We start from the raw sequence: 19261 nt of genomic DNA, 5'->3' as shown, positions 1-19261 counted from the left end.
ACAACTATTCTAACATTTTCGTAACAGTATTAACGTGATATGATAAAACTTTTACTTTAATTAAACAAGGTAATGAATATTCGCTTTTAAATACAGTTTACACCAAATATAATACAGAAGTGGAACTTTAGTCTGGGCATAAGTCAGACTAAGTATTCATATTTATGAATGGCAGAATTCAAAGTGATAGTTCTTCTTATACAAAATTAGTTGGTTCCATTTAAGCTTTAATCTCATTTTTATAAATTTGGAAACCGACGAAACACGTTTAAAATTTTATAAATTTAAATTTATAATGCATTTGTCATTATCGTAAATTGTAATATACATTGTGCTTGAATGACTAAACTACGAATTCTAAGCAAACAAAAGATTCGCCGTGCATAGCTGTCCCTCACACCATCCATCTTAGAACAGACAGACCGACAGAGCGACTCATCACGTTAATTTCAGCGTCTATTCACGGCCAATTGCTAATTGATACAGGGAAAACTATATGTATCACTAACGAAATGGTAGGCTACTTATGGGCAAACAATTTTAACCAAGAATTTGGGAAAAAATACTCAGATGAATATTATTGGATCGGTGTCTGAATAAATTGTAGTTGGATATTAAATTTGTAGTTATCATTCGAACGTCATATATAGTTGAATTGTATTAAAATTATTATTCAATAAATAAGATTGCACGTTTATGCTTGAAGGCGTATTCATACTGCATGTTTTATTTTTCATGGAAATAATATCAAGAGCCGTTTTCATATCAGTTTTGTACTAACTTATCAATATTTTACGCTTACAGTAATACCGGATGACCTAGATATAAATATGCTGAATTATTTATTAAAATGTTATTTTATAATCTTCTATAACCTTATGTTGTATAGTTTTCATAATTCCCGAGTAGCCTGACTCGTGCTTTACCGTTGTCTAACGCCCAAATCCAATAAACCTATCTCAATCCATTTCTTACCATCTAAATAATAAAATAAAACAAATAATAAATAATAATGATATAAATCTTAATCCAAATGTTGTAAAAAGTGTGCCAATAATCAATCGACGGACTGTGATAGCCATCTCTCGATACAAGCTATCCATGGTAGGTCGGATCGATATTTGTGGATAGACCTTTGTATGAAAATGACAGGTCAATTTTAATTTTTTTTTAATATCGTCAGAAATGGATTGTTTTTGTAGGGTTTGGTTATTGGGATGCAGGTAGGAGGTCGATCTACTGTCACGCTCTGATAATCTACAATCTCGGAACCCAATAATTTATCCACAATCTCAATTGTACACTAAAACTTTTTTTTTAAACTTAAATGAAGACAAAGGATTAAACTAGGCGATCTTACTGCTAGAAGAAGTTTCTTCCAAACTACCTAAACATAAATACAATAAATATTAAAACTACAATAAACTACTAAATATATGGATATATTTAAAAATAACATACTTTTATTGGTGCAAGCATTGTTAATTATAAAGTTTTCATTACAGTATCGCAACAGACTTGTACAATGGAATTTACACACGACGCATTTTAATATCATTTAAATCTTAAGTATTCAATCATTAGATGCAATAGCTGGTATCCTCTTATCCCTGGGACACGGGTAATCCCCGCCCGGACGCGGTAATCCCCCGGGAATCTGTCAACGTCACTGTCACACACGATTCTATCTTGAATTATAAAATTCGATTATTGTTCTATTCTCTTCCGCGTAAGCAAATTTTTCAAATAATACTTACCCGTATCGTAGAATAAAAATAAAAATAGAGCTTTAGTAGTCCTAAGATAAAATTGCCCGGTTTAAAATACATATATTAAATGACAACATATGTTGACAACGTCCATTTATATAACATACTCTTAAAAAAGGAATTGATTTATAAATATAAAACGCTTATTATATTGACAGTTTAATTTACTGGTAACGCTAATATTTCTTAGATAAATGTTACACATTCCTTTGAAATGTTTATATTCTGAATTGTTTTATTGAATTATAATAAATACGTATAGCATATCAAGCACAATGATGCGATATGCCGTAAACAACTTTATCGATTCAATTGTTAAAAATACCTTGAGACTCTCCATTGCAGTCAAAGTCGGGGTGCGAACTGTAATGTGGACAAATTCATCAATGTCAAATCCAGACTATCTCTAGTGACGTTCATGGGACGGACTTTAACGATTTACGAAATAGGGGATGATAACTTAAACGTCAAAAAGATCATTACTGGCCACCATTTTAAGGCGTTCTATGAACGAAAACTTAATCGGATTCGAGATGTTTAGGAGAAAACACGGAGATGATGCCTTAGATTTCCGCGATTCCAGGAGATGGTTAAAAAAACAAGTGGATGTTAAACCTTTCTCCTTTTGCTGTTAGTCAACGGTATTTAGGGCATAGACTGAGGTTACTTCTAAATTATAAAAAGTATAGAACTTAAGGTTATGGAATTAAAAAAAAATATCTTATATGCCTTTTGTTATGCTTTAAAATTTAATGAATACATATTAATTATATTCTATTCTCACTTATTTCTACTTCCTGATGGACCTTGGAGGGTCTAAATTAATAAAAAATCGCCAGTTTTATTACACGATACAGGCATACGAGGCATATAAAAGTATATTTCTGATATCTGCCTTCCTCATGGAATCGTCCATCCTTAGCTCCTGTGACAGTAATACAAAAATTATGAAACCTGTCTAATGTAGGATAAGTTTCGTAATCTGGCGCCGTACATCTACTCGCCAAAAGATAAAAGCGTGATGCAGTACAAGTTTCTCTTTTATTACCTATGTTAACTTTTTATTTCTATACACTATAGAATACAAGACGACAAGGTTACATTATAAAAGTTTCATCGTAATTTATTTTTGTCCAAAATCAGCGACGTTAAATGATCAGCTCTTCCTACACTTTAATTGAATTCTTGACGTAAATAAAAAACCTCCAGTGAGGCTACAACCATTTTATATCTGGGCCTCAGATTTCTGTATCTGTTTTATTTGTGAACCCAATATGCAAGCTAAATCAGCCATCTTTGTCTGACACACGCCATCAATTTCTTGGGTCGTAAAACCCAATTTAAAAGTAAATATATTCTACAAATTTATTAATAATACAAAAAATAACTTTCACTAATTAGAATTTCCACCGTCTTTCCTATACAATGCCTATCCCATCTCTTTAGGTATAAGACATGTTTGTTTCACATAGACAGAAAGTCGATTGCACAGCAGGGGTTCGAACCTACAACTTCAGGATTTTTTTTTTTTTTTTTTATAGAACAGGGGGCAAACGGGCAGGAGGCTCACCTGATGTTAAGTGATACCGCCGCCCATGGACACCCTCAATGCCAGAGGGCTCGCGAGTGCTTTGCCGGCCTTTTAAGAATTGGTACGCTCTTTTCTTGAAGGAAATGAAATGTGTTACTCGCTGAATTAACTGGTGTAGCTCTAATCATAGCGTCCGATGTAGTCAACAGTTTATAAAAACTATTACAAATTAATGAAATCCAATACTTTACGACTCCAAATTTTGAGAAGAAACTTCTAGAATGATTGTGTTTTTTGCATAGTATCTAAACACGATATAATATATTCAACATAATTAAGACTATTAATAATCTGCTACACTAAATTATTTCTACGTAAAAATTCAGTGCCGTCTTCGTAATTGTTTCAACATTATTAAGTAAGGAGTATTTAACTCCTAGTTTTCCTTTAATTATGACTTTAAAAAAAATACGTTTATTTTAGAACATAAGATCATCAAGGCATAACTTATTCCACGTCATTAAATTCGAACCTGTAAGCATTCCTATTCATCCGCAAAGAAGACAGACGGTGTAGGCCGAGAGAAAAAGCCGGCGTAAAAAACTCTCGGTACTCATTTAACAAATTAAGAAACTGTCCACCATCTTTTAAGCTATTACAAAAAGCTAACTAGATCCAACGTTTACATGATTACTATACTAATGTTTCCCGATTTAAACAAAAAAACCCTTTTTTTTCATGAATTTTTATACAGACAAATTAACAGGATTTTGAGAAATTTGCGATAGTACAAAAAGCGAAGATTCTTTTAAGTCTTAAACTTAAGTCTATTCACCCCACAAATATTAATGATTGGTTAGGGCGGCTCTGTGTCTGACGGTGACTGATGTGTTATAGTCACATCCTCGAATTGTAACGGTTATGTGGATGCATTGAGATCGATTACAAAAAGAATATCAGTGTAAATATAAAAACATTCGTCAAAATAAGTTCAGCTGTTTACGTAAAACACCCACACTTACATTCGTTCGAGTTAATTTAAGTGCAAGTGTGATTAAACTATGCGATTCGTTCGAGAATGTTCGTATCATTTTCGTGAAGAATTGTACCAATTTAAACTTCGAAGCCACAACCTGCCCCAAAACTCAGGTTCGCTCATAAAAATGTTCCGTTATTGATTATCCATACAATGTTATTTCTAGACTCCACAGAATAATATTTTACTATCCCCACACATGTACACGGCACACATACATATGTTGCACACATGGGACTTTAAGAAAAATTCTAGCGTCGTGGGTTTTTCTTGAGAACACAAAAGTTGTGGAGACGTCTTGTTCTTTATATTCTTTTTAATAATAAAATGATTGCAATACTGCTAAGTCGCTTGCTTGGAAAATATAGATTTTTCAAATGATTGTTTGATAAATAAATTTCAGCGTTCCATGTTCCTTGTGGGTACTATTTTTATTATTATATCCTTATATTATATATATTAGTTTGAGTTGTTTAGAGCAATCCACTCATAACATAATTATCTTTCATAAGTGTTAGTAATAATTTAATTCAATCATATACAGTCTTAATACATAATAATATTAATGTTAGAAAAAAACATTACAGTCGACTCTACACATTTTCCGCGACCTGTACACCTACACACACGAACGTCAATGTGATCTCTTTCTAACCCTATATCTTAGATAGGGAGGGCCGAGTTTAGGACCAACATTTTATATGTTAGCCGGGTCATGGATATAAAAATCGTTTTTCTCTATATTCTGTATGATATAACGCAGAAGGCATTAGATCCTCAATAATATGAAATTATTGTTCTTTCTCTATCCTTCGCCAGACGCACTAAGCCTTTAAAGCGAGTTAAATTGTGTTTTCAAATTTCAAATAGATAACAATTGTTCAATAAATATTATTGCGATAATTGAATACATTTGATAAAAGAAACTAAAACATGATCATTGCCCAATTCAAGCTGTGATTATGGCAAGAAGTGACTAGTTATTAGATTTTTACATTTGTACCTTTTTTTTTAAATATATGAGTCTTTTCTGAAACATCATGGAACATTCCGATTTAGCCTAACTTATTACCAATTAGTTAGCCTAATTTCTTTATACATAAGTAAGTGCCGAATAACACTAGTTTCGGTCTCAATTAAAGAAGAGACACAGTTCTTGTGTTCTAATCACTTACAACTGTTTAGCACATGAGACTGACGTGCACTAACACTAACAAACTAATACTCCTTTTCAGCCTAAATCTTTATTAAAAAAGAAAAACCCCTTCTTGTATTTATTGCCAACCACTTCTTATCGTTTGGCTGTGTTTGTTTTAAATAAATTGGGAGAATTCTTACTTACTACACGGGTTTGTACGATTAATATAGAGAGACGGGCAATTCAATTGGTGATTGATTTTGATGGGTGCCCCTCTTTTTCAATAACAGGTTCTTTTATTTTGTAATTCAGTCAGTCATAATTCTTTACAAAAGAAAATTCCATTCTATATCAAACTTTCAATTATATTTCCCGATTTGATAGTAAAACAATCATTATTTCAGAAGCATTTGGAATAGCTATTTTTTCCTAATAAGCGTGTCTTCGTCTTCATCTTAAACTTTAATGTAATGAGAGATGAAACATATATTTTTTAATGTTAATTTATTTCTCTCGGCCAAGTTATTTTTTATAATTTAATATTCTAATGTATGAGAATATTAAAAATGCATATTCATTCAAATATTTAACTGGAGCATAAGAAAATCTTCGCGAGCTTATTTTCCTTAGCTTTTTAATATTTCTCAGTGGATCTAGTTTCTTTTATATAAAAATGTAAATATAATATTGAGAATTATAAAAACTCGGACACATACATTATTAATAATATTAAAACAATTGTTTGTATATAAGTTATTAAGAGATAAGTTACAAAAGTCTTCCAAATAGAATTTTGGTTTTTTCGGGAAGCGATCTCGGGACCTCTGAGTAATAAAGACCCGCTATATGGAGAGTTTTAGAGAGCCTTTGGAAATGCATTAAATCTACCAATAACAGTATTATAAAAGTACATTTGGCGCATCATTTGTCAATTGTTAACTACATATTAACTTCATTCAAGCCAATATTAAAATACCATCATCCTTATTCACAAACACTGCATATTGATTATTTTGATTAAACTTTTTCGTCCCGTTCTCTATAATAAATAATCTGTGGTGAAAACTTGACTTTAGTTAAAACGCTGCAATTGGCTGATCTCTTTTTATATGCATATAAGCGTTGCCATATGAAAATTAATTTAAAAATATTTGGTAGAACATTTGTCTGTTCCTCTGTAAATGGATTATTTGTCCAACAGCACTGCCAACAGAAAGATGGTTTGGATTACGCCGCGTGGTCACGACCACGGGGTGCTATGACCATCAAGCAAGGCTATGAGGTGAGCTGAAGAAACGGTAGAAACGGTAGAAACAAAAGCACAGTAGATTTTTTTTTTACGTTAGCATGAATTTTACTCGGGCTTAAAGTATCGGGTATTAGATTTATTTTCTAGTATTTAGTTTTTTTATATATGTTGATGTAGACATGTATGTGATATGTTGGAATGTGGCTGTGGCTTCCTTTCACCATCATGGCTATCGTAAATATGACGTATTATTTAGTATGTGTATACTCAAAGATACCTTCAAAATGAGAAGCATAAAATGCATAGAAAATGAAGTGTGAGTCGTGTAGGGCGGCTCCTGAGAGCGACAGATTGCAAATGAGACTCTTTGTCAAACAATTGGACCCCCGGGGTGAGATTCATACATTATAAGACACTCCCAAACTTGAGCTTCGGTCGTATCATAGAAATATTTTAATAATATCCAACGTTTATTATTATATTAATTAATGTGATGCGATCAATTAAAGCATACACCAATCAAAGACAATCAATACAAAAGCCTGTTAGATGTGTTGATTTGTCTTTGTTTTAATCTTATCATCATTAGACTTAAAACATCTTTACTGGCTGTTGAACATCCAAAATCATCGATCGTTATATTTCATTCATCGTTACAGAAACCGTGACAATCCAAACCTTCTTAAGGATTGTCAATAATTGATAGATGTTAAGCTATTAGTTTGAAGTGTATATTCCGACACTTTTTAACAGTAGGTGTTAAGCTATGCTCGTTTTGTTTGAGCTAGAATAAAAATAACAAACAAATTTTAACGAATATAGTTTACGCTTAAAAGGGATAATAATTAAAGAATTTAAACGACTAATGTCAAAGAACTTAGAAGATGGTACGACACTAAATGTATTTTATTCACACATAAACCAGGTTCCTTTAACCCTAAAATGCAAAAGTGGGTCAGAAAAACAAGTTGGTTACGTGCGCAGTTTATGTCAAAATTTGCTATTAAGAACGATAGATGGCGCTTTTTAAAAGATTCCACGGACGTTGACACGATATTTTTCTTTTACGACTTCAATCTATTTAAAGTTTTCGTATATTGGATGTACAATGTTAGGAGCAGAAAGAAAATTCACTTATTTGATAAAATAACATTTCCCTTTTTATATATATTTTAGACTACTTACCAAAAACTTTATACTTTAACACTGTTATTGATAATTACTTATACATATACGAAATATCCAAAATCCGATAAAAGAGAACACCATCTTCGACGACCTGTGCTGCTGCTTTTCTTTCGGCTACGTGGAGTTCGCGCCATGACGTCTTTCCAACTGGAAATCCATGTTTAATTCAACTAAATTCACTCTAAAAAAATTGGGTGAAATAGAGGCTTTAACTTGTGTCTTTACTAAATATAATCGTAATTGACCTAGCCGTTGTGTATGAAACTAAAAGAACATTGGAATCCTTATGTATGAACTATAAGCTTTAATTAGATAAATACTTCTTTATCGCATTGATTGTTACACCAAGTGGTAGTTATTTAAAGAGGAAAGTTTCTACTAAAATTCTGTTTAACATAATACGTCCATTACAATTTAAGTTATACGTAATGTATGATAAATGCGTTTCAAGAAAATGGTCAGTTTCAACCCATTTCCCGCAAACTAAAGGCTCGATCAGTTAAATTAAATTCTGGGACCGTTTTGGGCGTTATCTTTGATAAATTAATTTGTAGTTCCACCGGTATTGTGGTTTGTTTACATGATTTACTAATGTTGACTGTACCTAGTGTCCGTATCTACAGTTAGTACGACCAGCATATAATTCATCGTTGAATATTGAAAGTTATATGTGTTTTAACAATTACAATTGTATTAATATGTGCATTTAAATTCAAAGATAATTAAGAATAATTAATTAATTATCAAAGCAAGGCGTTATATAATAATAGAATAAAATCTTTATCATCATTGATTAAAATCTTTATAATTATTGATTCAAACTTTTATCATTAATGATTAAATATGACCAAATTAAACAAGTACAAAATTCAAAAACCATATCAGTGTTTTGTTGTATCAACTTGAGATAACTCAAGAGGTCAATAAGGACAAAAAAGCTCTTCACCACCATTTGACCAATTTCAGGCAGGGCCCCGATAAATCAAAACAGTGTTAGGGTGACCATCTAATAACTTAACGGACGTCCGAGATGCATTAATAACGCACGGTTTGTCGCGACGTGGTCACACTAAATTACAATTGTTCTTATGTAAAATATTAGTTTTGGGATAAAGGGGTTTCATTTAACTTTGTAACTGATCGTTATTGAACATCGCTCTTTGACTCCGAAGGGTTAAGTTTGTTTAGCTTTCGTGTAACCATTTTTTTTAATTTAAATTCATATAAAGAATTTTACTAATACAGTATTACACAGGTAATAATGGATGTTAATAAAATCGGCCAATTGAAAATTTGTGGCGCTTCAACTAAGCACAAATGAAATAGTAAAAATTTTTTACTCAATTGTCTGTTTTTTTTTATCTAACTGGTATATTTAGTTCGTTTTGTAGGTAGGTGTTATGATAATATTGATGTATGTATTTCATGGTAAGTACAATTAAACAAACATGGACATGGACATGTTAGGAGTTCTTAAACGAATTAATATCTTTAAAAATTATATATTTCATTGAGAGCTATCTCAATACAATTATCTATTTACAGGTAATAGGAAATGGTAGCATGGTAAGCACAGTTGGCACATATTAGAACGTAAACTGATTTGACGCCATACGATTCAACACCAAATATAGTAAAAATATGATAGATCTTCTAAGACTTTGGTTTCTCTAAAAATCAGATACCCATATATTGATGTTAAAACAGTCAACTCGGCGCTGCAGTTGGAAAAGAATATAATCCCAGGTTAGACCTCATACCTCAGACCTCCCATAGACCATATAGTCCAGACCTGGAATATCTCAATTGTCTTTTGGTTTCGGGTTCGTTGCAATATATCCAGCTTTCATCACTGGTGACAATGTCAAATACAGCATTTGAGCCCCCGCCGTTGAACTTATCTAGCATTTGGGGACACCAGTCTATCATGCGGCGCGCAACACTTATGTTATCTTTAGTAGCCGCTGTTAAAGAACGTCCCTCACGCGAATCGTCATTGAGATTGCTACGTTCATGCTTAAACTCGTTAAACCAATTGTAAATAGATATGGGGTTTCATTAAGAAATGCTAATGGCAGCTTATTATAGCTTTGTTGTTGACTAAGCCCATAACGAACGTCATACTTAATCTTTGACCGAAAATTTTCTCGCGTTATGTTCAGTTTCACTTGTAACAAGAGTTTTAGATTTGCCGCCATTTCACAAAAACAAATGAATGCAATATATTACATTAGGTTACCAAAGAGATCTAAAATTGAGGTTTAAAAAAAGTTTTCACTAGCAATGTTTCGAACTAGCCGATCCTAATCATTTTCAGTGTTACTCACGTATGTTTTTCATATTCACATATAATTAGCACGTTAAAACAATTGTTTTGTGGTGAAAAATAATACAGTTAACAGGAAAGATATTTACTTGTACTAATACGTCGTTTCAATAAGAGGGAGACAAAGATAATTTTGACATATTGTTCCAAAACTTCGACGTTTACTTTGGCCGTTGACTGATGTTCTAATGTAACAGCAGCACAAGTGCTTTACTGTGTGACTGTGTACTTGGTTAGTTCGGAACATAACATATAATAAACCACTGATTTTGATATAATGGAATACTCGCACGGAACAGTACAGCCCACATGATTTTTTCTAATATGTATTTTCGGCTGCTACAATAAGTAATGCCTAGTCCTATTTAAAACCCACTAGTGCAAAACAACCAAATCAGCTGGATTATTAACGTTAATGACAGATAGGTCTTGATTATTGCCATATTTGACTGACCTGACTGAATTGAAGTAATTTTAATATCAAGTATTGAAATGCGTTTCAATAATAATTTAAGGAACGACTTGTTTCGACACTTCCGGGTTCTATGATCTCGAAATATATGTTTTTTTTTTACAATATTTATTTATATAATTCTATGATATATAATAATCATTTTAAAAAATGTTTCCCAAGTAACCTTATTTTCGTTCTATTCCAGGCCAAAATGACGACAGGTGACGGAACGGTACACCAGAAGACTGATGACAGATTGGGACATCACCAGTCTATGAGCCAAATGCTGTACGGAACTGGGTTGGGGCCTGGACGATCAGGTAACATTGAACTTATTATTTCATAATACGTAATAGACGCGACCGTTTGTCACCCTATTTACATACTGACCAAATTAAAAATAAGAAATTACTTTACCGGAATTTAAAATAAATACTCTTAACCTACCTAATGATATCGAAAATAATTATTTAAAATGGAGAAATAGAAAATTAAATGGATGAATAAGAATGGTCCCTGTGGCAGACCTGTGGTAGACAGTGGCTTTGTTGTTAATATACAAAAATATTGCGTGCGATTCTCAGCGGCTAGCTACTGCACAGTAAATAACTTATCCTTAGAACTAAAGTTTGCTGGAAGATATCGCTAATTAGCGATAAGGCCAACCGTTGCAATGTATGACTTTTAATTTAGTAAACCAATTTGTATATAAATAAATAAAGGGCACGGATCCGTTATTTTTTACTTTATTTTATAAACAAAACGTGTAAGCACTTTAAATATATTAATATAGTATGATAATGGATATAAAATTAAACACATATACCTTAAATTTCAGGGTCATCTTCGTCTTCTCCTGTGGGGGGCACGAATACTGGGAGCGGTCTTCTTGTAGTCCCACAACCCCTAGGAAAAGGGCCTACAAAGTTACAGCCCTTACATGCACATGCGCGGAAGTATCACTGCAAAATGTGTCCTCAGGTGTGTGATAAAAGCTAAGATTGAGAGAGTTTTTCAGGTTTATTGAGACTATGTTATAATAATATGCATGCCAATATAAGCGTGACAACACAATACGCAAATGTTAGGGAAAAAAATTTTAGCATATTTGTCAAACCAGTTGCGTTAATTTGCCAAAGTCAGGGCTAATCTCAAAAAAATATACGCTTGTTCAGGTGAATGTTACTTATCTCCTAATGTCCAAGCATTAAACAAGATGGCGTTGTATGGATTTACTTCGAACTAAATATAATTTAACCCAGAATTAGTATATTTAAAAAAAGCTATTCTTCATTCAAATCAAAAAGAGTGTGTACTTATTTATGTACATGCGTAAGAAATAACACTTCTTTGGCGTATGGAAAAAAAATAACTAAAATGCAGTAGTGATTAACGATAAATATTAAAATTAAACAAAAAGTTTAAATAAATAAATTATTAGTAAATACTATCACCGTCGTAAATGAAATTGATTTAAAAACACCAAAATAATATTTATTTATTCACACTGTTTAATTGTTACGAAACACGTCCTAAATATAAAAATACTAGAATATACAACTTGAACATAGTTCGATTTCCATGCCACCTAGACCTAACATTACGATGTCGAATTAAGGTTTTGGTGTGCGCGCATCGTAAAAATATACTCTTATCATGTTTCTCCACCGCGCCAAAATAATTATAACTTCAAAAGTCATACCATCGTAATTATTAAATTAACTATGCAAATCTTAAAAAGCTCCCCGGTAAAGCTAGCTTTTTGTAGACTCATTAGGTTCTATGCTTTGACACCGTATTATTTTTCTATGAACGGAACAAGACTATGCAAATATTCTTCCTTATCTTCAGGCTATCATTAATTGTACTACATAAATTAAACTCACTATATTGGAATAATAATAACAATCAGTGCTGGGTCTAAGGAATGCCAGCTTACACTCAATGTTTTCCTTCACCAGTCGAGCGAATGTTAAATGCACACAAAGAAAATCCATTCGTTCAAAGCCGAGGATCGAAGCTACGACCTCAGAGATGAGACTTGCACGCTGATACCACTTCGCCGACGCTGCTACTATTGGAATAATATATATATATTTTAAAAAAATGCCGCTAAAAGTACTAAATACAAGTATCAACAAATAAATTATAAACAATCGTAAATGCTTTAACGCAAGATGGCGGCGATGGCAAAATGATAATGAGCCGGCCGGCTGTCACTCATCAAAATTCAATTCGTCAACTGTACGGTTCGCAGAAACGATTGAATATAATTTTTTAATTTTATTTAATTACATTTCGCGAATGAAACAATACGATATTATCTGATATACGTCAACTTTTTATATTGATTGTATCTTTCACCGGGGGAAATTAAATTATTTTAAATTGTATATATTTTATTTAATGGACTAAACAGAAATAAGCATTCTTTATTCAAATATGGAATACGCATGGATGGAAAGAAACGTTAGGCATTTATTTTTCGATGATAATAGTGAATTTTTTTAATCATTTTGCAGCGGCTCTTTATCGATTCATTATTTTTAAAATAGGGCAGAAAACTTAGTTAATAGCCAATTCAATTCCAAATTTAAAATAAAGAATAAATTTCGCTAATGAGAATTCGCTCAATAAACAAATAATAATGGCTTTAGAAAATTACGATATAAAGACTTATATTAGGTTATTCTGTCTGTACTTAATCCTGCACATTCGCAATTATTAATTCTCTATTACGTTTTTGCTCATCGCCACATTTTCAAAACCTAAGTTGATCTTATTAATTAAATAGAGATTTTAGAGAATTTCAAACATTCTTTATAAACCCGTACTTTCAATATAAATAAAAAATCTAAATCTCGTTAGTAAAATCTCAATAATCTACATGGTATATTTATACTAACAGTATATAAATAAAGTTTATTTAAACATTATGTTTTAAACGCAAATATACCGTAGTACGGGCAAGAAACTTCGATTGCATAGAATAAGAATGGCATAATGTTATCTACAATTTTCAACGATTTTCACACAAACCAGTATTCCTCAATTATGTTTATTAATTACACGATATCATGTCTACGTTTATGTTGACAGTTAGTTAAGCATCAGTGCATTTGTTTCCTGATTGGCTGTCATCGATTTTGATAATAAAAAAATTACCTATATATCTATATCGTCAGTATATGTGCTTTGTTTTTCCAAAGTTTAGGTTTAGTATGAGGACATTATGTTTCATATTAAAAATAATGAATAATTCAGATTTAGTGCAATTTTCAAGTCATATGTTTATTTATTTATACGTAAAATATTATGATTGCAGAAAGATATACAGACACTAACAGAGGACAGATAACAGATACGACATAAAAAAACATGCATGTGTATGAATGAAAAATACAATAAAAATAAACCACATTAAACTAGATTAAGAAATGCGAATATGCAATTCAAATATTGAATATATTTCAATTGTTATTGGTGACGGTACAACAGGCTGCTGCATCTTACGTCTGAAGATTCTAGATTTTCATTGTAACACTCAAAATTAAATAAATAAAACCACACGCGCATCAGCTAGTTATGCCATAAAATGACCTTCTAGAGTTAAAAAAACAATCACGCTTAATCAAAACGGTAGCACTGGAATGTCATCGCAAAAATGTCGAATACCGAAACGAAAGTCGGTCGGCCGACAAAAAGTCGCATCGGCTAATACTTATTGCGTTTGTGTAAATTTTCGCATTCCAGAGACGGGCTCCCGCTTTGGCACTGCCGAATCAGGGGTTAGCAACTTTTGGAAGTACGACTATCCACGAATAAGATACTGTATTCATTACGACCAATCTACTTAGGGCTCTTCAAGAATAGAGCGTACCAATTCTCAGCAACGCACTCGCGAGTCTCTGGCATTGAGAGTGTCCATGGGCGGCGGTATCGCTTAACATCAGGTGAGCCTCCTGCCCGTTTGCCTCCTGTTCTATAAAAAAAGACATAAAGAAAATAACTAGAATTATTGCTTACATAGTATCTTCTATTAATGACAATATTGTCGTCAGAAACTAAATAAAACCAGCATTAGAAATTAATTAGGAAAATACATAAATAATATTTTCTAAATGAAACAATAATATTGTACTGACTTATGTCCAATCGGACGATAAAAAAGGTCCATTAACTTATGTAATTCGTTGAATCGAAAAGTATTAATTTTTCATATGTTTTCATATGTACTAGAGAAGCATGAGTTAAGGATATTTTTAATGCTTCATTTCTATTTGCTGAGTTTCACTAACATTTTGTTGTGTTCCTGGATCATCAAGGACTATACATACTAAATTATGCTTAAATAATATGTGCTTTGTATAACCTATCATTTTATTTAAAATTTTATAAAAGTTGCTAATACACAAATTATTTAACTAGCCTTAATAAAAACAATCAGATTAAAATAAAATTCGTTACAGTAATTATAAAAGTCAGGAAAACTTAAATAATTTCATATAAAAACTAATTCTAAATTGTTTGCAACGCCTGGTCTGCTTTAGAAATGGCCGACGGTCGCCAAAAATGTAGCCCTAAGAACTAACTGTTTTTTAATTATCATGTCCCGTCGCCCAAAATTCTTCCTCATTTCGTCTTCGGCGCTTGTGTTGATGCCCTTTGAGGAGTCGATTGATGGACGCCGATATGAGACAGTTTTATTGGACCAAATATTATTACGAATTTGTCTGACTCTTGCTCGTGACACTTATAACAGGGCATAATGTTTCAAATACGTATGGTAAATGGTAATTTAAAAAAATCTTGGCGACTAAAAGGAGTGGTGGAGAGTTTATTGCCTGTTCTTCTCTTCCGTTCTACGCCCTTGATTTGAGAACTGGCAGTAAATGTAGAAGCATTTCATATATATTTCTTTTTTGACGTGGCATGACATGGCGATATATATATATATATATATATATAAGCGCCTTGAGCGTCTACCTCTCAAATATGAGGTCGTGCGTTCAAATCACGGCTGTGCAACAATTGACGTTTCCATCTATATGCACATTTAATACGTAGGTATCTTCATGCCTAATACCCATAAATCCATGGTCTGTTTATCTTCTTGCTTAAAAACAAATGAAGACGAAACAGCAATATGGGGCTCAGAGCTAATAGGATCTAACGTCCTTAGTTTTTTAAATAGAAAACTGTCCGTGCCCAAAGAAACATTTATCTGTATCGGGAAGTCACGTAGTCATGCCGACGATTAGTAAATATTATTTATCTTACGCTTGTAATTTAAGAAAATAAAATAAAAAGCTCTATAAACTGGAAACATTAACTGAATGTTAATATTATGTAGCATTCTTTATCAATAAAAAACACTTTTTGATAAAAGTAAATGTACAATTTCTAAAAACATCCATTCCAGAATGGCAAATGACCACTATAAAATATCATATGTTTCGGAAACGAACATATGATGCGTATTTTATTTCTTAACAAATTGACAGCAATCACCCCTAGTCACACTTAACGTTTACAATCAATAATACACTTTATCGTCTTTGAATAAGGGTTTCTTTTTATTAACCTCCAATCTTGCTTAACAAGAACCTTACAGGGTGGAAATAAGGATTTTTTTCTTAGTAGATTGAAGTGCTTTAGGCGATGATCTTAGGGTGTTGATTGCTATTTTAGATTTGTCCGGACAGTATGAGACAAGACAAATACCTAGTGATATCCGGTTACTTATCCTCGATTTAGGGTCACCAATGTCTGACAATATTGCTAGCTGTGATTTCTTAATTGTAATTGGTTTTATTTTAAAAGGTTGCAAGCGACCTTGATTAGGCCTGAGTAGTTTAATACGTTATTCTTTATTTATGTACCTTATAACCACCATTCAGCCCATGTATTAGAAAACGTATGTTTATGTCGCTGCCAACTAGTTTAATTAGCCGTTTAATGAACAGCCTAGGCTCGTTATTAAATAGCGCCGTTTAACTAGCGGCCTGATTTAAATTCAGCCGTAGATAGCGTTTGTTACACTTACACTGGCTGGCTTAGGCCGATCGTACGATCATGTGACAGACTTAAGAAAGCTGAATAATAAATTCATAGTTAAATATATTTAATGTAACTTATTAGTGTTTTTATGCTTAGTCTTAGTTCTTAGTCTTAGTGTCTTCCACAGTATGTTTCATTAAACTTTGGAACACATCATCAAGCTGGTTGGTTGCCGATACTTTATTGACAGTTTCGAGTAAATTATCAGAGCAACTTATATGAAATAAATAGGATGTGCAAGTAATGTAACGTCATCGATTCAAGTTATTTACTAAGCTGTTTGATCAAATGGCTGAATGTCATTCAGACTGCTAGTTGATCGGCGCTGTTTAGTAGAAAGAGACTAGGCTATTTGAATGGTTAATTAAGCTAGCTACATTTGTTATGAATTCTCCAACTAGCATGGACAAGAACCGCGTTAACTGATTTGACATATAAGTAGTGCTCTTATAACCTGTTTTCGTGTGATATTATGAATTAATGTGAGATAACAAGGCGTTTTTTAAGCTACTTCCTATCACGCACCGCCATTTTATTAAACTAACAATTCAGATATTCCCGAACAGTCAAACAAGAGCGTACGAACTTACAAATTCAAAATCATTTATTCATGTAGGTAACATGATGTACACTTATGAACGTCAAAAAAAGAAATATACATTAAATTTCTTATTTTACATTTACTGCAGTTCTCAAAGCAAGGGCGTAGAACGGAAGAGAAGAACTGGCAATAAACTCTCCGCCACTCTTTTTAATCGCCAAGACCGATAACTTCCTAGAATTACAGGTCTACATTAGCGGCATCCGATGTCACCTGTCTAGCTTACACCTGGAATGTAAAAAAATGTACTTTTATTCGAAGAACAATAAATGAAGGGACATTTTAGACTGAAACACCGTTTAAACCAAAGCTATACGCATTCGAGAACTAAACGATTCGCAATATAAATTAACAATATTTCATTATCTTTTATTCGATAATGCTTAATAAACTTAAAAATATGAGCCCTACATTGCACATTTTATTCATAATCGAATACGAAAATAATAATTAAAAATATAAAAGTCGATGTGTTGGCAGGTGGGAGATGCACGCACATTCGCAATTAAGACTTGACACGGAAAGTACTTAATGGGGGCATTAAAATAGCGAGTTTAATACACATTGCTCATAAGTTGTGCAGTGTGATGTCCAGATTATACCTAATATATATTTCCATAAACAATGTAATGTCATGATGTAACGGGGCGTGCAAATTAAAGATAATCGCGAAGGGTTTATTCAGATTCTTAATCTTAACTTATTATTAAAATAATTTTATGGTTTGACAGGACCTTATCCGTGTAATACGTAGTACAAATTACAGATTGATAACGTTGGTACGATTTCTGATCGAATTTCTTACTTGTAACAGTCTTGCACTTTCGACTTCAACCACTTCATTTCACTAATGCAAAATATATATGTGATTTAACCACGTGGTACGTAGTTGCCCATGACTTACGTACATTACTTATCCATCTCTATTTATCTTTATAGAAAAATTAAATTTTAAACCCGATACAATTGTGACTTTGAGAAAATTCGGATTATTTAGAAATACATTTTCTTCTTTATCATACTTTACACGTACAAATGTTTCGAATGTGTCATCTTTATAATTTACTTCTCTGATGTTTAATTAACATATTTTTGTGGATTTAGTTTTTAATAAATAAATCGCTTGTTCCCTGGCTGCAGAAACCAAGCAAGCGTTAGACAGCGCATGCAATTGAAAATATTCATTTAATCTGTATTCAAGACCGTTACAGTCTATCTAGATGCACTGATAAACAATGAGACACTTAACATTTAATTAGTATTTAAAAATAAAATAAAACACGTAAATGTATATGCGTTACTATCTACTAGCCTGACTGGCTACGCAGTTATAAGTTAGAACTAGGTTCGACTCTCGGCGATGCACTTATTAGTTCGATGTTCTGGGATAAAAAGGTTTTTATATTAAATTAAACAAATTTAATTATTGTACAAATTATCAACGAACTAACCAAAAACTAAATTATAATTGATTATTTTTAATTGAACTAATTAATAATAAGCGGGATTTCAAGTATTTTGAATTTAAATTGTTGTGATTGTTATAACAGTGCTATAGTACTTTGTCTAAAATGTTGCTAGCGCCACCTTTTAGCTAGATGATGTAACATATATATAACCATAACCTGAATAATAATAGCATAATTTAAAACAGAATTTACTTAAGCATTTAAAATCTTTGGCACAAAGTGACTTGCTTTAAATTTATTAATAATAATTATAAAATTAAATATCTAAATAATAATTCTATCTAATTTAAAGTTAAGTAACTTTAAATTAATTCATCTATATTTGTTTTATAATAATCTTTTAATAATATTCTTTAATAATTAAATTTTAAGGTTAGTTATTATATATATTGTTATGTTTTATGTTATTTGTTTTGAATTGTTTTATAATTATATTTATA

The 19261-nt window shown here is 32.0% G+C and overlaps 1 protein-coding gene across 2 annotated transcripts in view; it reads left to right on the top strand.

The window, feature by feature from the left end:
* LOC110993878 (zinc finger protein rotund) overlaps nucleotides 1-19261 on the top strand; it is a 77734-nt gene that overhangs the window by 10790 nt on the left and 47683 nt on the right. The window contains exons 1-3 of one of the 2 annotated variants that reach the window (XM_045630841.1): nucleotides 6682-6756; nucleotides 10897-11011; nucleotides 11530-11672. In XM_045630841.1, the coding sequence (XP_045486797.1) occupies nucleotides 6733-6756; nucleotides 10897-11011; nucleotides 11530-11672 (282 nt within the window). In that variant the 5' untranslated portion in view covers nucleotides 6682-6732. Of the gene's footprint in view, nucleotides 1-6681; nucleotides 6757-10896; nucleotides 11012-11529; nucleotides 11673-19261 lie in introns of those variants that run through there. The other variant, XM_045630840.1, reaches the window with a different exon arrangement.

Source organism: Pieris rapae, chromosome 13 (assembly GCF_905147795.1).
Source record: "Pieris rapae chromosome 13, ilPieRapa1.1, whole genome shotgun sequence".
Taxonomy (NCBI): domain Eukaryota; kingdom Metazoa; phylum Arthropoda; class Insecta; order Lepidoptera; family Pieridae; genus Pieris; species Pieris rapae.
The sequence above is the reverse complement of the archived record's forward strand: the minus strand, read 5'-3'. Positions and strand labels throughout refer to the sequence as shown.